Source organism: Amyelois transitella, chromosome 29, assembly GCF_032362555.1.
Source record: "Amyelois transitella isolate CPQ chromosome 29, ilAmyTran1.1, whole genome shotgun sequence".
Classification (NCBI taxonomy): Eukaryota; Metazoa; Arthropoda; class Insecta; order Lepidoptera; family Pyralidae; genus Amyelois; species Amyelois transitella.
In genome coordinates, this window is record NC_083532.1 from 5,292,529 (window position 1) to 5,316,255 (window position 23,727).

The window sequence follows — 23,727 nt, forward strand, 5'->3', positions numbered from 1 at the left end:
TTACAGTACAGAACGTTTATGTCATTACAGTCATAAACGTTCGTCAGAAAACCCTCTTTCCAACTTTTAAAACAGAAACAAATTCCGTTCACGAATTTATACAGAGAAAATACTTTATAACGTGTAGTGATAGTGATGATCACATACATATATATATAGTCACGTCTTTATACCTTACGGAGCAAATTGTGGCATTGTAACAGTCACGCAAAAACTGTTTAAGGCCACGTTTAGCTGTGTGGCTTAATAATGGAATTGAGATTCAAATAGTTATGGGTGCCGTGTGGTTGCCGGCAGCAATACAAAACTCCATCTCTTTCCAATGGATGTCGTAAAAGGCGACTAAGGGATAGACTTACAAACTTGGAATTCTTTTTTTAGGCTAGACTGTTGGCTCTGTCTTCTGCACAAGGGATATAAACGTGGCCATAATGTACGTATAGTTATGGGTCGCTAGCCCATCGCCTAAAAGAAGAATTCCAAGTATTCCCTGGCCTCCTCCCTGTCTCGCTCTGACACCGGCAGCACTCACCATCCAGCATGCGCACGCGGAGGTTCCTGCTCTTCTTGTTGTACTCCAGCAGGTCCCCGTTCCTCAGCATGTAGTAGTCCAGGCTGCGGGACGCCTCCAGCCATATCCCCTTCTTGTTGTCTTCCTCTGATGCTAAGAAGAGACCGTACTCCTTGGCTGTTGATGAGAAATAAGTTAATTGAAGAGGGATTGATTGGTGATAAGAGCGTAGGTGGCCGAATCGGTAGGTGCCCGCTTCGTGAATCGCAGGTTCAAATCCCACCTAGACTTTATTAGAAGTACATTAGTTTGAATACTGACCGATGCTGGGCTTACGGTGAGGGAAAACATCGTGAGGAGACCTGCACATTCAGGATGGATGTGTGTAACCATGATCCAATAATTCAATAAATAATGTTCTTCTACAAAGGTTCCGGAGGACAGACGGGACTCGCTTCGTTCACAAACCACCAGAACACCATTTACTTTGTGCTGTATTGAAAGCTAATTACGTCGTGATGAAACCCGCCCCTGTCCAAGAAAAGAAATGCTATTTATGGTCCTCGGAACAAGTAAGTACTGGGTGTAACGAGAGAAACAAATATATACATAAAAATCACGCCTCTTTCCCGAAGGGGTAGGCATAGACTACCTCTTTCTACTTGCCACGATCTCTGCATACTTCCTTCGCTTCGTCCACATTCATAACTCTCTTCATGCAAGCTCGGCGGTTTCGGGTACTTTTGACCTGACCTTTTACCAGGACGTCCTTAATTTGAACAAGATACGTTCGTCTAGGTCTTCCCACTCCGACCTTTCCCTCCACACACTCCTTGTATATCTGCTTAGTCAACCTGCTTTCATTCATCCTCTCCACATGACCGAACCATCTCAACATACCCTTTTCTATTCCTGTAACTTCATCTTCTTTCACATCACAACATCCCCTTATCACGCTATCAAGAGAAACATTAGAAATAAACAATAAAAGACTTAAGACATACGTTCGCTAGCGTTCGCCTCCAGTATCTTCTCGCGTATGATGCGACACGCATCGTACACGGTGGTAGTTGGCTCGAACTGTATAGTTTTGACCACCTTGCCGCCATCCAGCGAGATCTTGAGAGATAGCGTCGCCATTTTCTTCAGGGAGTGCGCTCTGGAAGGGAATGCGATCGTGTAAGACATGTGAATGTGGATGAAGTATGCAGGGAGCCTGGCTAGAGGAAAGATGTAGAATAGAATAGATTTATTTTCAAAATTGGATACAAAGTATCACTTATTGACGCCACTTCGCTTCCAAAGCGCATGTGTAGAAGCAGCGGCGGAACAAACTACACTGCAGCATTTTCATCGGACGTCAATTTACAAATATAGATCTCTTAAATCTAAATCGTGGACGAATGCACATTGTCTACATTAAAAAACATGAATGTCGTGACGTCACTCTTGCTTTGGGCCCCGGGTTCCGACATTTTTTCTTTCACTACATCCGCTTTGCAGGGTCTTCAGACTGATGTAAACTGTTGGTCAGTAACAACAGAAAGGTGAAGATCTAGCAGTCCCTAGTAGCTGTAAGAAGAATATGGTGGACGTAGCTAATGTGTCACCTGTGTATGGTAGCAGTGTGGTGCCGGCTATCCTGCGGCTCGAGGTCTAGAGACTGCGCGCTAGGCCTCCGCCGCGTCCGCTCTTGGCTGAACGAGCGGTGACGTCGTCGTCTTTCGGGAGTCTAAAACAACGATAACCATCCATCATGTCGTAGTAAAGAAATCGGCACATTCCGGCGTCTGGATGTGTAACCATGAACCAAGTCTTTCGATGATGGACAATTTAAAGAGGTAACCTGCACATTCAGGTCACTATGGACTGATATGGATTAGGTTCCCCTGAAAATGTTGCACTGGTTAGACGGGAGTCTCTTCAAGTAAATGTGGACCCCGATCTTCTCTCCAGAGGGGTGAAGAAGCGACTGGGCCTAACGCTGACGGGATAATCATAAATTTGTTTAGGACACAAAGGTTGTATTCAAAGAATTGTACTGAAAAACTGACTGCACCAAGCCTACACCTAACCAAAATCTGTGTGCTGTTCATTATAAGTTTGCTAGAACTTACGGATAGAACTTCTAACGTACATATTGTACTACTATACTCACTGGGTGGTCTGAAATCAGCCGCCTCCAGTCGAATTGCAGCGCTCTCTCCACGCGCTCTCTGATACTACGTCACGCCGGCGACGATGCTTGCGGTGTGCTTGTCTCAGTTGGTACCTGAAGCAAAAGAGAAAAAATTGTATTGTTTCCAGCAACTATTGTGACCTACTGCTATGATATTTTGTAATTGTCCTGATTCATAGCAATGCCTGACACTTTTATGAAGAAATCTTCAATCCTTAAAATAAGCAGACATACAATGTGAGTGTAAGTGGGATGATGTGAAGAAGGCTTGGTCTACCTCGGAAAGGATGGAGTGAAGTATGTGGCTAATTCAACATATTACCGCGACATTCCTTTACGCACTGCAACATTCTACATTGCCGACTTAGTATAATTTAGTAATAAAAACGAATGTAATTAAGTTAAGACTCTCTTTCTACTATCTTGCGTACTCGATATAATTACACGAATAAATTCATAATTGATAGTTTTGGATTTCTATTAATTCTCCACACACACACACCCTCAAGATATCTCAGGAGACGTGATTTATGTATGTATGTACAATGAGATCCACGGGCAATATTTCACATTAAAACGTACGACAATTCTTCAAAGAAAAAAAAAGAAATATTCCAAACGATACAACAGGTAACGCCTGCCGAAAATCGACGTTCCAAAAATAAAATGTAGAACACACGGAGACATGAATGGCCGAGAGGGAACCGTTACTACAAAGACAACTGAAACGAGATAAATACTCGCATGACAAATTTATTCACAGTTCTTGTATGTTTTGACAGGGCAACTTACTCATGCCATTTACATGCGATTTTGTAAGGCGAGTTTTGTTTAGTTTTTTTTTTTTTTGGAAACTAATTTTATTTACTTAATTGATAAATATGTAGATGTAAAACTTAGCAAAATTAAATGGGGAGATGTTACACATACATACATATAATCTATATCCCCTGCGGGGTCGACAGAGCCAACACTCATGAAAATTTTGATACGGCACGTTCAGCTTTTTGGCTTAGTGATAGAATTGAGATTCAAATAGTGACAGGTGTTACATTACATCAGTCAAACGCACTTGTCGTTAATAAAGTACCTTTTATTGCGGCTATCAGGACCCGAAGGGTGGTTCAGTAATTAAATTCGATGTTTAAGTTATTTTTAAATATAAATGTATATGTAAATGTTTGCTATAAAACCTTACCGGGGTAGACAGAGCCCAAAACGTTCAGTTGTTGGGCTTAATGATAGAATTGGCTCTGTCTACCCCGCAAGGGATATAGACGTGATTATATGTATGTATTCGTAAACATAAATAATTCGCAAGCCTGTTCTGGCTTGACTCCAATCTTAATCATCACCACCTTGGCGGCGTCATCGTAATGATGACCCTTCCGGCTATGCCCCAACGTGAAACCCTTAATGTCCATGACTGTAGTCACAGGTGTTGGTATTGACGTGTAACATCATGGGTTACGCTCTCGAAATAGCTTGGAAAACTTCATATTCAAACAACTGGATGTGTAACTATGCTCCAACACAGGTTAAGATGTACTGCGTCAAAGAGGTCAAATGTGAGTCGCTTCGTCTAAAAACATGATTCACCAATCCAGGATCCATAGTCAAGAGCTTACACCAGGTTCCTGCCCAGAGCGGTGGGAATGTTACCTAGTCTATAGCGAGGAAGAAGATTAGATTAGCGCCGTGTGGTTCCCGGCACCAATACAAAAAAGAATAGAACCACTCCATCTCTTTCCCATGGATGTCGTAAAAGGCGACTAAGGGATTGGCTTACAAACTTGGGATCCTTTTTTAGGCGATGGGCTAGCAACGTGTCACAATTTGAATCTCAATTCTATCATTAAGCCAAATAGCTGAACGTGGCCGTTCAGTCTATTCAAGACTGTCAGCTCTGTCTACCCCGCAAGGGATATGGACGTGACCGTGTGTGTGTATGTGTAAGAAGATTAAACGGTACAAATGATCGAGGTTAACACATCAATGTTTACCCGTCCGGCCCGGCAGACGCGCCTCAACCACCTGCGACGCGAACTATTTTAGAGTTTGTATTTATATCGCGGCGCCATGACGGATCGCTGACGGAATTGTGTGTGGCGTCCAGTCTATTTCACTTTTGGGATTCGTGTTTCATTTAGAATTTTAAAGATTTGGATTTATATTATCAGGAACGAAAAATATTTTAAACTAGCATTCAGCCCCAGCTGTATTTTCCTGAAAATCCTTTTCTACAAGAATAAGGAAGATTTCACCTCTTTAAGTAGAAAAAAACTAATTTACTTGTAAAAACCAAGACAAGCCACTTGTACAAGAACCATCTATGACTTGAATAAATTTAAAGTGAAAAACACTATTGGTGCAAATGTTTTCAAGGCGGTGAGCGGCACAACATAGGTCTCAAGAACATGTTGTTTTAGCGGACCTCAGCGGCTAACAGCTTTGAATGCATTGGGGACTATATGCAATCTCTGCATCCTGTAGGGACTACGCTGTGAATAGACGCAGATTAATACAATTTCTTAACTTTCAACATCACGAGTAACGTTAACATCTATTGGCACAATCATTGTCAAAGAGCTGACCATTAAATACATTTTTTTTTAATATAATAGAACTAAATGAGTTTTAATGTAAAAAAGTAACGGCATATCCTCGGGCCAACACAGAACAATAATATAATAATTAAACGTTTTATATCCTCGCAAATTTATTAAGGATTCTACGACCACTTCATAAATTTTATCATCAATAAAACGGGCTGATGTAAATTGAACCTTTACACGTCTACGCAAGGTCCATATGGATAGGCCTAATGGCTTCCATCAAATTCTCATGCACTCATTAAAAAGCTCGAAGCCATAACGGGTGAGAGATATTGCATGCAGTTTTGCATAAAAACTCGTTTTCGGCTTCCCGGCCGTCCGAGTTCGTGGGGGAAGCGATTGTAGGAATGTTAATGTGCAATATGAGAGAAGAGGTTATTTGCCTATGTGGACGACTTTATAGTTATTAGGTACTTTCTAGCCTTATTGGCGTTTTAGTTCAATTTGACTACTTACAATTTTTTTTTCTTGTTTAGTTTAAATGTTAATAGCAATACGTCCTAACATAAAAGGAATGACTATAGTAATGTGATATTAATAACAATTTAATTAAAATATCATTATGTACTAGTATTTCCTGCAAACCCAGTTATCACATTTGATTTATCCGTTGCAATAGAACATAATAGATGACCTGATTCTACACCAAATGCTTTACATACATACATACAAATTGGTAACCACGTCTATATCCCTTGCGGGGTAGACAGAGCCAACGTCTTGAAAAGGCTGATTGGCCACGTTCAGCTGTTTGATTTAATGATAGAATTGAGATTCAAATAGTGACAGGTTGCTAGTCCACCGTCTAAATGAAAAATCCCAAGATTAAAATAAATTATCAAATGTTTTAGTTTTGCTAATAAATTTTCTCCACTGATTGTTTTCATTATTTACCGTAATGATTTAAAGAAAAATATTTTTTTTGGAGAAATGACGAAAGATGTCACAATTTAATCAACAAAGCTAGGATTATAAAGTTCAATTTTTTATCTTATGTGACTAGCAATCGCAATCCTCATTTTTGCCAAACTACGTGTCCCATAGGAAGCAACATGATGTTGAATGTTAAAAAAAATACGCAGTCAATTTGAAAATTTCCCCATTATCTTGAGTTTGAAATATTTCATCCTTCACCACCCTAGAGCCATCAGTACATTTCCATATGACATGAGTTTAATCGTCTATGCGCGCTATTAAAATGACTGAGGCATGTGTCAAAATATTTCGTTGGTGGGTGCGTCACGACGGATAACTCTCGGGTCAGCGAGCGGCGATGCTGGGGTCGGGGACGGAATTACTACGAGTATTTCTTTTAGGGCCTTACATGTTGTAAAAGTCACGAGGAAAGTTGATGTGAGGCAGCCGACTGGAAGAAATGCCAAATGTTAAGTAGTCAGTGTTTACATTATTATGCTTTATTAGCTTTCGGCTGCAGCTCTTTTCGCGTTTTTTTAATATTTCACCTGTATATTAACTTGGTAATTACCAAAAAAATGGCATTTGTAGTTTTCCGAGGTTGAAAATAGAATTGTTTCGGCAAAATCGGTTTAACTGCGAGAGGTGGACATTGGGATAATTAAATGGTAAACTAATAGGGATCATAAGGGATAAATAAAGTTGGATTGGTAGATAATGCTTCTAGCATCGTGTTATACGTATGTATTTTGTACAGTAAAGTTAAAATAAATTGATTAAATGTGCTTTTCATGTCCTTTTTTTTTTTTTATTGGAGCCATGTGGTTCCCGGAACCATTAAAAAAAAGAGGACCACTCCTTCCGCGACTATCATTACGCCAAAAAACTAATGTGGCCTTTCAGCCTTTGCTCTGTCTACCCCGCAAGGGATATAGACGTGATTTCCGTACTGAGAGGATTCCTTATTTTGTTATGAAAGCAGCTGGAACTATTTTATTTTTGTCCATTTAAGATTACCTTCCTTTGCGCTTAACAAACGCGTATAATTACCGTACAAACTATATCGACACCACCTATTTCATCATCGCGTTGGCGGGCAACATGGCAGTGTCAATTGGAACTTAATTATACTGTCATTTACATAACAATTTTGTGTTATTTAGTCTGAAGCAATATCCGCAATCCATTGTTAAAATCATCTAAGTAGGTACCTTCTCTTTATACATAATTAATAAGTGAAACAGTATTAACATTAAATTAAAATATTATTTCACAGAAAACAAATGAAACAATAATTTTATGATTGATGTAATGAAAGAACATAAAATCAGGTCCATAGATTTAATTATAAAAGTATAACATAAAGAGAAGAAATTGTAAGATCATCCATTAACTTCACCTATAAAAGCTTTAATCGGAATAAAAATAATAAAACGACAATGACGAATAATAACAACGCCAGAAAGAAGATCAAATCTATAAATAAAAGTAAATAAGAAATGACCCGACGACGTAGACGTCAAGTCTCATGAACCGAACACAACACAAAAGTGACAAAATCCAAACAAAGAACTATCAAATTAACGCCCGTGACACGCCCTCGACAGCAGACAATGGAGATGAAGACAGGAGTGGTGACAATGAACGGAAGGGTTGAAACACTGACCATACTTAGACTGTGCGTGATACTATTACAGTGTTGGGTTACTAATAACTTGTCGAACGGGAAAAATCGTGGTAAGAATATAATAATAGCGTTGTCAATATCCGAGCAAATTACAAAAATGGGAACAAATGAGGTTAATAATATATTAATAAAACTATGTTTAAGCACTGAATCAATAGTAAATTCTAATAATGAAAATAAAAATGATAGATATTAAAATAATAATAAAAAAAATATTAATCTAATTTGCTCTTATATTAAATTCATTGTATAATTAAAACAGCTATTAAAATAAAGTAATAAGAAATTATTTTTTTATAAGTGCATTAATTAAAGGCAGTAACATAAGCCTCTATATATATCATGAGTGTAAATAATTATCCATTTAAATATGTATTTTTAAAATCAAACTTTCTTAAGATATGGGTAGTAATAAAGCCAAAAATCTATAAACCATTGCGACAAACAAGAAACGCGCATGCGTCAGCCCCCTCCAAAAAATCTTCGGGGGTGGTAAATCGATAGACTCCGGCGCCGCGATGTCTGGCGCCGGATAGCTTTTATCTCGCTTACTCTTATGAGAAAGATATATAAGATGGAAATGTGGGCGTGGTTGGTGATAATATGTATCATGTATTTCATAAAGTGAATAAATATTAAGTATACATATAAGAGTAAAAGACATAAAATTAATGAGAGGAAAGGCGATGGCAAATCATGAACATGCGAATATACTTTAATACATTGAGAAGCAAAATTCGTAAGTAATATAAAAGCATTGAGTAGTTCCAACTATGTCGATGTATCTTATCTTTATAATTAAATATTTATTTCAACAACGACGTAGTAAAAATTTAAGAAATATGAAAATTTTTGGTACAGCTTATTTCACGTAAAGATTTTTTCGAATAAACGAATAAAAGTAGGATGTAAGATATTATTCAATGAAAATAACGTTTTAATTTCAGATCCAACTCAATAAAAAAACAACCGTGCATTCCATATCACTAAGAAAGGAACAATACATAAAGTAAATATAGGAACTTTGAAAACGCACAATCTATCGAAACTTACTATCAATAATAATACAGAAAAAAAATATGAAGTAAAATCTTCAGCATCATCAATCATGTAAGATAATAAAAATAATGAAGGAGCACATACAGTCCGCCATATTGCACTTCCGGTCCACGCCGGATGCCGTCACGGTGTCCGGCGACATCCGATAGCATTCAATTAGCGAATTAGGGTCGCTACAGGGGGAGGATAGTGATTTTAACATAATATACGATTATACGATTAGGGGCCATTTTTACGACACACTTGAAGATGACGGGGAGTTAGAAAAACAGAACGAGATAAGGAAAAATCTTATGAAAATACGGTGTTCATAGGAAATCAAACTTATTAGATTAGTAAAGAAGATAAAAAAAGAGAGAATTAGACGTATTTGAAAATTACGAATATGATAATAATAAAACAGCTAAAACAACAAATTGATGAAAGAGATTCTTCTTATAACTAATTTGAAAAAGAAGCAGTTGTAATCGATGTTAAGGTTTTCTAATGAATACAGGAAACTTTATCTCAGGAGTAAAAGAATTCGGTTAAGACAACCCGGAACAGAAAATTTTTAACAAATTAAATAAGACCAACCCAATCTGTTTACAAAGCAACGATCAATTTGGATCGGGACAAATTAGCAATATCAGCAGATGGAGACGATCAATCAAGGGCTATCATCACAGCTGGAAGTCACCCTGAGGGGCAAACGAGTGCAAAAGAATTTACTAGACAATATACAAACCTTATATGTAAATTGCGAAAGGGAATGAAGGATTAGCAGTGACAAAAACCAAATAAATTAGATTCAGGAAGCTACGCTTGACGGCTTTTCTTTAGAACAACCATAATTATTTGATCATCCAACATTTTTTCATAATAACGTTTAATCTATACATATAATAAAATTGTAGAAAAGTGCTGTCTGTACATTGAAAATAAAAATAAAAAAAATAGCAGGGGTTATTGTTATGTCGATGTCGAACCCAAAAACGTAATTAACTTTTTTTTTGTCTGTTTGTCGGTTTGTCTGTTTGTCGGTTTGTCTGTTTGTCTGTTCACGCTAATCTCAGAAACGGCTGAACCGAGTTGGATGCGGTTTTCACGAATATATTGTGGTATGCTTCAGTTATGCTTTAGTGTTTGTTTCATGTCAATCGGTTCATAAATAAAAAAGTTATGTCAAATTAAAGAATCACGTCGAACACTATTCTATGCTTATACATAGGCACCATTAATCTCCGCAACTATTTGACGGATTTGATTGAAATTTTGTACCGACATATTTTAGAGCCTGGCGCAACATAAAGACTATTTTTTACCGCGGGAAAACATCCGTTTCCCATGGGAATCGGTAGTATATTGTTTTTTTTAACGCCTGTTCCGGTCAACGAACGACGTCGATCATTGTTACTAGATAGGTAAATTACAATCTTCTATCTATACATATAATAAAATTGTAGAAAAGTGCTGTCTGTACATTGAAAATAAAAATAAAAAAAATAGCAGGGGTTATTGTTATGTCGATGTCGAACCCAAAAACGTAATTAACTTTTTTTTTGTCTGTTTGTCGGTTTGTCTGTTTGTCTGTTCACGCTAATCTCAGAAACGGCTGAACCGAGTTGGATGCGGTTTTCACGAATATATTGTGGTATGCTTCAGTTATGCATTAGTGTTTGTTTCATGTCAATCGGTTCATAAATAAAAAAGTTATGTCAAATTAAAGAATCACGTCGAACACTATTCTATGCTTATACATAGGCACCATTAATCTCCGCAACTATTTGACGGATTTGATTGAAATTTTGTACCGACATATTTTAGAGCCTGGCGCAACATAAAGACTACTTTTTACCGCGGGAAAACATCCGTTTCCCATGGGAATCGGTAGTATATTGTTTTTTTTAACGCCTGTTCCGGTCGACGAACGACGTCGATCATTGTTACTAGATAGGTAAATTACAATCTATACATATAATAAAATTGTAGAAAAGTGCTGTCTGTACATCTATACATATAATAAAATTGTAGAAAAGTGCTGTCTGTACATTGAAAATAAAAATAAAAAAATAGCAGGGGTTATTGTTATGTCGATGTCGAACCCAAAAACGTAATTAACTTTTTTTTTGTCTGTTTGTCGGTTTGTCTGTTTGTCGGTTTGTCTGTTTGTCTGTTCACGCTAATCTCAGAAACGGCTGAACCGAGTTGGATGCGGTTTTCACGAATATATTGTGGTATGCTTCAGTTATGCTTTAGTGTTTGTTTCATGTCAATCGGTTCATAAATAAAAAAGTTATGTCAAATTAAAGAATCACGTCGAACACTATTCTATGCTTATACATAGGCACCATTAATCTCCGCAACTATTTGACGGATTTGATTGAAATTTTGTACCGACATATTTTAGAGCCTGGCGCAACATAAAGACTACTTTTTACCGCGGGAAAACATCCGTTTCCCATGGGAATCGGTAGTATATTGTTTTTTTTAACGCCTGTTCCGGTCAACGAACGACGTCGATCATTGTTACTAGATAGGTAAATTACAATCTATATCTATACATATAATAAAATTGTAGAAAAGTGCTGTCTGTACATTGAAAATAAAAATAAAAAAAATAGCAGGGGTTATTGTTATGTCGATGTCGAACCCAAAAATGTAATTAACTTTTTTTTTGTCTGTTTGTCGGTTTGTCTGTTTGTCTGTTCACGCTAATCTCAGAAACGGCTGAACCGAGTTGGATGCGGTTTTCACGAGTATATTGTGGTATGCTTCAGTTATGCTTTAGTGTTTGTTTCATGTCAATCGATTCATAAATAAAAAAGTAATGTCAAATTAAAGAATCACGTCGAACATTATTCTATTATACATAGGCACCATTAATCTCCGCAACTATTTGACGGATTTGGTTGAAATTTTGTACCGACATATTTTAGAGCCTGGCGCAACATAAAGACTACTTTTTACCGCGGGAAAACATCCGTTTCCCATGGGAATCGGTAGTATATTGTTTTTTTAACGCCTGTTCCGGTCAACGAACGACGTCGATCATTGTTACTAGATAGGTAAATTACAATCATTAATAGAATATGTTATAGTTACTTATTACCTTGGAATTGACTGGATTACCATGGGAAAAAAATTAAAAGGGCTCATCTAAATTCTTTCTACTTAAGTTAGTTTAGGCTGATATCATAAACTATAAGAATAATTTACCGAGGGAAATCATAGTACTCCCATGGGAATGAAAAAACATTGTTCTTTTACGGCTGAAGGTAGTTTGTAAGCTGTTGAATTTTAAGAATAATGTCGAACAGATTCCTTCCAGTTTCCCGTGGGTCTGAGATGTTATCCCGCGGTAAAAAGTAACATAAGTGTTGTTATTTCCAAGCCTAAACTAACTGTTTGCCAAATTTCATCCATATCTGTTCAGTAGTTTTTGCGAGAAAGACTAACAAATATGCGTCTATACAAAGTTTCGCGTTTATATTATTAGTAAGAGTTAATTCTATTACGAATAACTACTTTTTTTCTCTGTTAGTAGAATTTACTGAAACTTTATAATAATTTTTATTTATAATAAATATCTTTATAGAGAAGTTAAATAAAAATTATCGGTTTAGGAATCGCGGTTCAGCTTAGGATGGACGTTTGTCGGTTGCATACGACGACTGCGCGCGCGGGTAGGTATATAAAGCGCGCCGAGAACCGCGCCGCGCCATTAAAGTAGGTTTTTTAGCTACCCAAAATGACTGTGATTATGATCCAAAATAAAAATAAGTATATATTTAAAAAAAAACGCTGCTCATAGTCACTATTCCACGCGAACGAAGTCGCGGGCACAGCTAGTATCCTAATAAAAAGGTAAATTAAATATAAAATTCGAAAAAAAAAATTGGTAATAGTGATATTCCTAATTAACTAGAAAAAGCTATGAATGTGGATGAAGCGAAAGTTTGCAGGTATAGTGGCAAATGAAAAAAATTTAGTCTCTGCCTAACTAGAAATATTTAATCTAACTGTAAGGGCAAAATTGGTAGGTCATATTTGATACTTTTTTTATAGGCATAGTACAGTCCAAATAAACTAAAAGACGAAAACACGCTTGCGCTGACAATTAAGACATGTCTCCCAATAATTTAATTACAGCATCGGGAGCAAAGCCGTGATCCGCGGGCGGTCTTTAGCGACCCTTAAGAGAGTTCTAACGAGGTGTAATCATACTGCGATGACGTGCAATGTTTGTGAATGACAGAATTATTCTAATAAGAGGATCAGTGAAATGCAGACGAAATTACAGGGTAGAATATCGATACATTAGAGTTTGTTGTGAACGATATGGCAAGCGAATACGATGTAAGGAGTAACACTTTTTGAATGCCTTGTTATTTGGAGAAGGGGAATTAAAGACCAAATATACAGTTCCAATTTATCTGGATTCGAAGTGAGAATTTTGTGAAGATTTTCATTACATACGTTGGTTTTTTGTTAATACGAGTAAGATGCAGAAATTTTAAGTGGACGTGGATGAAGCGAATGAAGCTCGCAAGGATCGTGGCAAGTGGAAATGCAATTGGTAAGCTGTGTCTTACTCAGTCCTCCAGGAAAGAGGCGTGATTTTATGTATGTATGTAATTTCAGGTCTAATAGGTTAGGCTTTAAGAAAATTTATACGTACACATCGTCAAGTCTTTATACTTTTGGGTAAAGATGGGTGTAAGGTCTGTTATTACGCCCAAATGCCATGCATCGATTTAGTAAATTACCATATCAATGATGCAATGTGAGGCTTTATGTGGGTTTGGAGTTTGGATGTGTAAGTGAGGATATTTTAAACCAATAAGCTTATATGAAGAGATAACTGATATAGAAAAAGGAGAATGAAATGATCGTAGTAAGTGGAAAGTATAAGTCCCCTGGAAATAAGCGTGAAGTATGTACGATTGGATTTTTTGGAAATAAACTGTACAATAGTTACTGTACTGGTTGCTAGCCACCTTTTAAGATATGGCTTGTCTTTTGATCGACGTTTAAGATTTACGCTTGAACCATCATCTTTGTAATATCTGCATTAGTTTAAAAAATAAAAAAGTTCGATAATTATTTGTTGATAACATGTGTAAATATATCAAAATGATTGAGATAACACGTTAGCTAATAGATAAAGCATGTTATGACGTTGTAATGGCTACTGCGATGAAAGGCGATAAGAATGATACGTGTGATAAAGTCGTTGACATTATAAGTGATTCAGTAGCGAAATGCAAACTTAATCTAGATATAATAGAAACTGCATAGTTCAAGCTTAACAAAGTTTAATAGTCAAGTTATGCAAATTGACAGAGAACTTAAACAACTTCTGTTGCTAACAGAAACTAAACCAACTGAAGTTCATAACTTATAAGTGACCAATCCACTCAGATAATACAACTGAAAAAGGACTCCAAAAAGCAACAATGGCTTTCGACGAAACAATTAAATGAACGAAACTTAACAAGAGTTGCATGAGCACCTGAAGTGAAAACTAAAAGTTGGAGCACGTGGCTTTGAGAGGCACTTACCTCGGTCGGGAGCGGCGAGTCATCTCGACGTCTCGTTCCCACTTTAGAGAAATACTGGACTCTCTCGCTCTCTCACTCCCTGGTTTATTTCAATTATATTTTTTTGACCAGGCTTGATTTGACTCGGAAAATGTTTGGACTTATTATAGGTCCTTGGGGTGCAACAAACTATATGTAAGGTTTTGTGCAGCAATGCAGCGGTTGTGACCCGGGGGTGAGAGAGCGGGACCTCCGCCTCCGCGGACGGTCCACAGAGGAATGTTCAGGCTGCCCGGCAACACGCCAGGATCTCGCGCTGCTCACTATCAACCTTCTCCGATGCTCATGAGGGGTTGACCCGCGCAGGCGCCTTAACAGTCACGCATCCCCCTCACACTAACGCGAAAACAAGGACGGGTAATGAACTTTAGGGATGATATTCGGAGGGTGAAAAGACGGTGAAAGATGGAAATGCATCTCGGACTCCGCTCGGATTTCCGGCGCTCGTGATTTTGTTTATTGATTCGTATCGGGGCGAAGACTTTGCTACGCTTTCTGGGGACAGAATTATTAATCCCCTTATCATGTCCGTAGAAGATTTAATGCCGCTTCTATACGAGAGCCAATAAAACTTTCTTGTTGATCATTAATTTATTGTATCTACGTAGATAATATCATACGAGGGTGCGGGATCTGATAGGAAAGAGATTTGGCAAAATCAACCCTTCTTTACTCAACAATACACCTGCGACCACTTAGCGCCACAAAAGAGCTGTGATTGACGCAAATGGATGAGATAAACAAAGTGTCAAAGTAAAAAAAGCTGTGACAACATCGAAATAAGGTTGAATGGCTTTTTTGGAAGTTGTTTTTTTAGCGGGAGACGTAACCCTAAATTGTAGCGATGTGGCGTACAATTAAAATGAATATTTGCCCAGCGGAGTGGCGCGACGCGGCGGTGCAGAAGTAACGCGTGCGGACGCGTGGGGCTGCGCGATCTTGTTGACAACCCCGGCTTGTTGACGCAATTATAATGTCGATACACAATCGACGTTAATTAAGTGAATTGGGAAATTGCTAGGTTCGTGAAGGCTTTTTGGGAATAAGCTTAAATAGAGTATTGAATATATCATTATTCTTTATTGGAATATTTTTTCATTTCTTTGCAGGAGGGTAACTGGGAGAATGAAATACTGTAGTTAGATAATTACGTATAATTAGGATTTGTTGAGGTTATTTGAGAGGTTTATATTTGAACGGGCCGAGGGTCTGTTAGGTCGTGTCTGAATAAAACAGAATTTTGGCTGTTCAAGGCATCGTCTTATTGTTGTCTTGTCTTAGTTTCGATTGTCCTTTTTTTCATAAGTATGTCAGTCGGTTTTGGTCATCTAAAATGTCAAGTCAAAGAGTCTGTTTGTTCATGGAGGCTGAACAGCCGCTACAATATTCAACTGACTTAAAGCAAAGATTATTTGTTTAAACCTCATCTTCATCATCTTGGGGTAAAAGTCTAAGGGTAATAAGTTACCACTGAAAAGTTGAGTTTTAAATTACTTACCCTTAAGTACCCTTAGTGTACCCAAAAACACTTTGCTTTTTCTTCTTGGCTTTAGTCCCGATTGCATCCTCACCTCTCTGGAGAGGAGCCCGGGGTAAGCTCTTGACCATGGACCCTGGATTGGGTGAGACAGGTTTTTACACGAAGCGACTCCCGTCTGACCTCAGTAACCGTTGCAGGGGAACCTAACCCGTACTGAATCTTAAGTTGCCTGATTGTGCAGGTTTCCTCACGATGTTTTCCCTCACCTGTGCATCGGTTAGTTATCAAACTAATGTACATAACTTCAAAAATAGTCATCGGAACATGGCCGCAATGGGATTCGAACCGGTGTCTTTATACGCAATCGCATTTTGACCAAGCACCTTACCGCTTCGACACCAACGCTCACAGCCGTCAACACGATGCATTTCAACTTAATTTATTTCCATCTCCACTTTGTTATTTCTACAAATATTATCCCCGTCTAGAGAACTTTAAACTGGAGTGTTTCAATTCGCGGCGCACTCAATGTTTATTGACGTAATGGAGTCGCACAATTAAGGTATTGATATAAATAAACAGACAATTTATGATGTTATCAACAGCTCGGTTGTAATGGTTACACGCACAAATGGGTAGCTTCATTTATCTTATAAAAATATAATTTAGTTTATTCAGGAGCAATGCGTAATTTTGTTTTTAAGTGGCTAGAGAAACATACAAATGAAATGCATTTTTGACTGAAAAATAATACAGCTTTAGAATTTAAAAAGTACGTAACGTTTATATATTTTTTAAATTATGTAAAAAAAAATTGTAGACGGTAAACTATGAAACTACATCTTTCCACTTGCCTTGCTCCACCAATCATAAGCACGGCGGTTTCGGGTATTCTTGACCGCCTTTTACTCTCGAAAGCGATATTATGTATATCGCTTTCGAGAGTTAAAGGCGGTCAAAGCATATAAATGTTAGTACCTAGGTATATACATGTTGTAAATTACGGAGTAAACATTTGCTACAATTTAAGGAAACAATTCAATAACATTCCACACCCTATGCTTTATGTCATTAAGAAAAAAAATAGTCGGATACAGACACATATAAATCGCACAACGAAAATGTTCGTTCAAAAAAGAAAAAAACACGCACGCTCATAGATTTATGTGCAGAAAACCTCCCGAGATCACTTTCCGTGCCTGATAGGAAATCGAGAGAAATGCGTATTCAATGCAGCGCCGCGGGGCGTCCCGGTGGGCGGCATGCTAAAAAACATCGCCCACCAACGGCTCCACAAAAGATGAAATCTAGTTTTCCAATAATCTAGTTTTGTGCCGTGTGGTTCCCGGCACCAATACAAAAAAGAATAGGACCACTCCATCTCTTTCCTGTGGATGTAGTAAATGGAGACTAAGGGATAGGCTTACTAACTTGGGATTTTTTTTTAGGCGATGGGCTAGCAACCTGGCACTATTTGAATCGCAATTCTATCATTAAGCCAAACAGCTGAACGTGGCTATTGAGTCTTTTTAAGACTATTGGCTCTGTCTACCCCGCAAGGGATATAGACGTGATCGTATGTATGTATGTAGTTTTCCAATACTTAATCTTTGATTTGTGAGGACTTGAACCGCCTTTAATCGATATCCTCCTTTTTTGAAGCAGATTAAATTTCTTAAACCTTCTACAGAGTGTAACAAACACATTACTGAAAACCGAATCAAAATCGGTTTGAAGGAGGTAAAAAAATATGTTTTATATCTTTACTAGTGCACGCACGCGGCTGCTCTTAACGAAGAATCTCGTTCATTTAAGGAAACTTCATATTAAATTTTCATAAAAATTGTTTTCAATTTATTAAAATCTAAATTAGAAGTATGGGTCTGTCTAGTAATTATGAAAGATGACACGTGGAGTAAGACTCTAAACCAGTGATTCCGAAAATGGTCTATATCGACCCCTAGGGGTCTGTGATTATTTGATTATTAGGGAATATATTTTGGGGGTCCATGAAATGAAAATGAGGGTCCACGATAGTGGATCTCAACACATACACTGTACCTATTTACTTACATCATACTATCATATAATATCAAAACATATTATACATTATTTATAAAAGTACTTATGAAGTTAAAAAAATATTAGACATGTTCATAAAATTGTTAAAGTTGTAGGGATACAGAAAATCAATATCAGGTAAGTACCTCTACCCAACACGGAAAAACATGACAAGGGGTCTACGACACAAAGTTTGGGGAACTCTGCTGTAAACAGAATGGTACTCGTATTATGGGAAGATAACATGCCAAATTTCATATCTTCAAGTCATAGCTTTTTGGACTGTACGTCAGTCAGTGTTCTTCTTTAATATCATTTAGAAGCTGTCTAAGTAGAAGTATGGGCCTGACTAGAATTAAACATTACACGTGGAGTGAATGTGAAAGAAGATGTAGTTACAGGAATGGAAAAGGGTATGTTAAGATGGTTCGGTCATGTGGAGAGGATGAATGAAAGCAGGTTGACTAAGCAGATATACAAGGAGAGTGTGGAGGGAAAGGTCGGAGTGGGAAGACCTAGACGAACGTATCTTGATCAAATTAAGGACGTCCTGGTAAAGGGTCAGGGCAAGAGTACCCGAAACCGCCGAGCATGCATGAAGAGAGTTATGAATGTGGATGAAGCGAAGGAAGTGTGCAGAGATTGTGGCAAGTGGAAAGAGGTAGTCTCTGCCTTTCCCGGAAGTGTAGGCAGAGACTATCTCTGCCTACCCCTCCGGGAAAGAGGCGTGATTTTATGTATGTATGTATGTACGTGGAGAGAATCTGTAAACGGAATGATATTTAAGGAATTCTTTCTTTAAGCGTGATGACGTGCCATGCAAGCTTACATACATACATACATATAACTAGCTGTCCCGGCAAACGTTGTTTTGCCATATAAATATTTTTTTGGGCCTGGCTAGCATGAGAGATGACACGAGGAGTGAGACTTTAAACGGAATGAAATATATATATTTAGGTTATTTTAGTCACCAATCTGAAACGAACTTTACCCAAAACGTGTATTGCTTTTGGGTTACATTTGTGTTATGGTAACTCAAAATGTCTTGTGTTACTTTTGTGATACAATTGACAATTTTCGCGGCCTGACCCATATATGGAAAGAAAAGCATGGTGACGTATATCGGCAAGCTTATATACATACATATAATAACGCCTTTATCAAGTACTAGACAGGACCAACAGTCTTGAAAAGACTGAAAGGCCAGTAGAATTGACATTCAAATAGTGACAGATTGCTAGTCCATCGCTTACAAGAGAGGAGCATACTAAGGACTTACCGTATGAAATATTCGTAGGTCGTTGTTTCGTTCGTTTGCTTGTCTGTTTGTTTGTTTAAGGCACTTCGTTTGTAAGGCACTCGTGGGCGTGTGTTCTAATTCACATTGCAGTTCATATACCTGGGAAAGAGATGAGAAAATAGGTAAATAAACATACAAAAGAATAGAGTAGGTAAATTAAATATGAAAGTAGGAGTAGGAAATGTTTGTTAAGTACAAAAAGTAAGTTTATATCTTAATTATTATGTACACAAGCCAATGCCTTTCTTTACACTTTCCTGTAGCGGGCCTGCTGGTAGACATTTCTCTAGAAATAAGTAGTGCCCTTGTACTGAATTTCTCTTTAAGTATTATTCTTATTTTCCTTGATGTATATAAATACATAAATTAAACAATTTTCCATTAGTTGGATTGCCAACCTAAATTGCTGTTACGAGACGGACAATGTGACGGGGAATGTTGCCAAATAGAAGAAGACAGAATTTAAGAGGGAATAAATTCACGGGTTCACAGTCATGTCGAAAAATCGCATAAGAGCCCGTCCAGCTAAAAGATTAGGTGATAAAAATGAGACGCAGATAGTGCTTAACAGATTGCTAGCCTATCACCTAAAAGTACCTATTTGGGTTTAAAGTTTTAATATCCACGTCATAAACTACAACCAACTCCATTAAGAGCTCACGCACCATTTTACACATTATGTAAACGGATTCAAAATCCATCAGCATCAAGGTACACGAAGAGGTGGATTAACATTTATAATTCGCAAAATAAACCGCACCACGTTGGGCGCCAGAAATCCGCGGGCGAGCGGGACGGAGAGATGCGGCCGTCCCGGTCCCGGCGCCAGTCGCCGTGGCGCCGTCTAGCTCCGGTCTGCGACTCAGCGGAGCCCCTTACATAAGGCGAGGTCCCGGGCACGGTCCGGGGTCAGAGCCAGGTCGGCGGTGTCTCTTACCAAGTTACTTTGTATGCGGAATATAAAAGTAAGACAATTGTGTTCTCAAATATAAGATAAAAGATCTTTTGCTTCATCTAGAATGTTAAGTGGAAGTTCATCCAATTAATAAGTCTTTTTGTAAGGTCAAAATATTAAATTTTTGATGAACAAGGTCTACTAACACATCGAAAAATATCACAGCAAATATGAATTCTATAATTTTTTGTCACATCACGTAACTGACATTAATTTGTTATCTCCAAAGGGCAAAGTAGAGGTACTGCAAGGCAGACCATTAAGGCTTCTATTAACACACATACGAAACCACTGAAGCTGACGTAACTGAAGAAAATACTGCAATGCAGTTTGTTACCGCTTCTTTTGCACTGACGCTGTGAACGCGTAGGTATTTATATCGGTAGGATTTATTTAGTAAGTAGAAAGCCGTGTGGTTCCCGCGCACAAAATAACTACTCCACTAAAATAGGACCACTCCATCTCTTCCCTATGGACGTCGTAAAAGGCGACTAAGGGATAGGTATTGAAACTTGATGCTTCTTTATGGCTATTGGCTAGCAAGCTGTCTCTATTTGTTTCTCAATTCTATCATTAAGCCAAACAGCCAAACGTGGCCTATCAGTCTTTTCATAATTGTTGGTCTGTCCACCCCGCGAGGAATAAAGATGTGACTATATGTATGTAGGTTTATAAGTATATCGCAAGGCTTGTGTAATAGTTACTTATTTTATGCCTTCGCACGTGTTTCACCATAACCCATCTTATCTGTAATGTGGGTTACCGTTACAGGTGCATTTGTTCCCGTTGTTTGTAAACTGCATTTACTTTACTATAAACACACACACACTCATGCATGCAACGACCTCTGTGGCATAGCTGTAGTGCGCTTGTCTGTGACACCGGAGGTCCCGGGTTCGAATCCCGGCCAGGGCACGATAAGAAACGAGCTTTGTCTGATTGTCTTGGGTCTTGGACGTTTAACTATAATAGTATTTATTATAAAATTATAGTATCGTTGGGTTAGTATCTCGTAACACAAGTCTCGAACTTACTTCGAGGCTAACTCAATCTGAGTAATGTGCCCTTTAAAAAAAATACATACAGTCACAAGTAAACCCCTTTCGGGGCAGTCAGAGTGAATACTAAACGATGCTCTTACGGTGAGGGAAAAAATTGTGGGGAAACCTGCACATTCAGGCAATTCAAAATGTAACCATGGATCCAATATGGGTTAGGTTTACCTGCTAAGGTTGCTGAGGTCAGACGGGAGTCGCTTCGTGTAAAAACCTGACTCACCCAATCCAGGATCCATGGTCAAAGGCAAACCCCGGGCTCCTCTCCCAGGTGCGACAAAAGCCAGGAGGAATAACGTGTCAATGTCAATATTTATTTAAACATCAAGCTATCCATATTGACGTGGTCTTTGAGTTTCATGACTATCAACTCTGTCTGACCCTTAAGGGATAAACTTCTGTATGTATCACACGTGCCTAAGCAGTGACCTTTGAATCCTCCGAACAAATTGCGTCACTTCCGCCGTGCCGTGGACTGTGGGCGCGCCCACGGCGCCGTGAAAGTTCCGCCCACGGCTGGACGGTGGCTAGCCGACCTTCCGATTCTAAGGGCCTAGTGGCTGAGCCCTTTTTAGCTCAGTTGATAACATGCAACAGTCCAACTCTCCAAAAGTTACGTAGGTACTCCAGACAACATTTACAGCATGGTAGAAATGAGAGCGTTAAGGAGTATGGATGTTGTAAAAGGCGACGAAGGGATAGGCTTATAAATTTGGTATTCTTCTTTAAGGCGACGGGCTAGCAACCTGTCACTATTTGAATCTCAATACTATCATTAAGCCAAACAGCTGAACGTGGCCTTTCATCTTTTAAAAACTGTTGGCTCTGTCTACCCCGCAAGGGATATAGACGTGACCATATGTGTGTATGTACCTAATATAAGTTGGGATGCAACAGTCTTGAGGCATTGTTTCAAAACTACGCCAATGATATTGAGTAACGCTAACCTACAAATTGATGATTGAATCAAATCCATCCGAATCATTTCAATGGTATGTCATTCATGGTGTTGTGACTTGAGTCATCCATGCGCGATCATCATGACGTCATCGTGACGTCTCTCTATGGTAGTGTGATCACTTAGAGGCATACATACATACGTATAGTCACGTCTATATCCCCTGCGGGGTAGACAGAGCCAACATGCTTGAACAGACTGAAAGGCCACGCTCAGCTGTATGGCTTCATGATGGAATTGAGATTCGAATAGTGACAGGTTGCTAGCCCATCGCCTACAAAAAGAATCCCAAGCTTATTTTACCTTAGGCGCTTTAGACGACATCCATGACAAAGAGATGGAGTGGTCCTATTCTTTCAGGATTGGTGCCGGGAACCACACGGCATTTGTAAGAAACATTTAACGGCCTCAGTGGCGCAGCGGTAGTACGCTTATCTGTGACACCGGAGGTCCCGGGTTCGATTCCCGGCCATGATGAGAAAAGAACTTTTTCTGATTGGCCTGGGTCTTGGATGTTTATCTATATAAGTATTTATTATAAAATATAGTATCGTTGAGTTAGTATCTCGTAACACAAGTCTCTAACTAACTTCGAGGCTAACTCAATCTGTGTAATTTGTCCCGTATATATTTATTTATATACATATTTATTTAATGAAAGTTATTATAACAACAATAAAAAAAAAAACAATATCAGCTGCTTTCAATACTGTTAAGACACCCGCCAGGTAGATCGTTCTCAGTGGATTGCGACACGCTTTTTTTTCGGACAAGGCCATACCATAATAAAAGTGTTCGTACAAATTGTGAGGAACTAGTCCACAGTTTTATTCATTTGTTTGTTTGTAATATCTTTATTGCATAGAAATTTAAAAGTAACAAGAAAATAGTAAAAGAATAGGACCACTCGCTCCCATTGATGTCGTAAAAGGCGACTGAGGGGTAGGCTTATAAACTTGGGATTCTTCTTTTAGGCGATGGGCTAGCAACCTGTCACTATTTGAATCTCAATTCGATCTTAAATTCAAATAGCTGAACGAAGTCTATCAGTCTTTTCGAGACTGTTGGGTTTGTCTACCCCGCAAGAGATATAGACGTGATTATATGTATGTAACAAGAAAATGGTAAATAGTTTCAAAAGAAGCGAAGAATAGTTATAAAATGCGACTAAGGGATAGGCTTACAAACCTGGGATTTTTTTTAGGCGATGGGTTAGCAACCTGTCTCTTATTTGAATCTCAATTCTATCACAAAGCCAAATAGCTGAACGTGGCCATACAGACTGTTGACTCTGTCTACCCCGCAAGGGATATAGACGTGTCCATATGTATGTATGTTGTATGTCTACCCTGGAAGCCGAAATTCAA

The 23,727-nt window shown here is 38.3% G+C and overlaps 1 protein-coding gene across 1 annotated transcript in view; it reads right to left on the reverse strand.

Moving 5' to 3' along the window:
• LOC106131754 (talin-1) overlaps nt 1-23,727 on the reverse strand; it is a 122,893-nt gene that overhangs the window by 89,870 nt on the left and 9,296 nt on the right. The window contains exons 2-6 of the mRNA XM_060952654.1: nt 19,372-19,491; nt 2,670-2,783; nt 2,122-2,243; nt 1,516-1,670; nt 533-688 (exon numbers count right to left, since the gene is read on the reverse strand). Coding sequence (XP_060808637.1) covers nt 533-688; nt 1,516-1,651 — 292 coding nt within the window. The 5' untranslated portion in view covers nt 1,652-1,670; nt 2,122-2,243; nt 2,670-2,783; nt 19,372-19,491. The remainder of the gene's footprint in view (nt 1-532; nt 689-1,515; nt 1,671-2,121; nt 2,244-2,669; nt 2,784-19,371; nt 19,492-23,727) is intronic.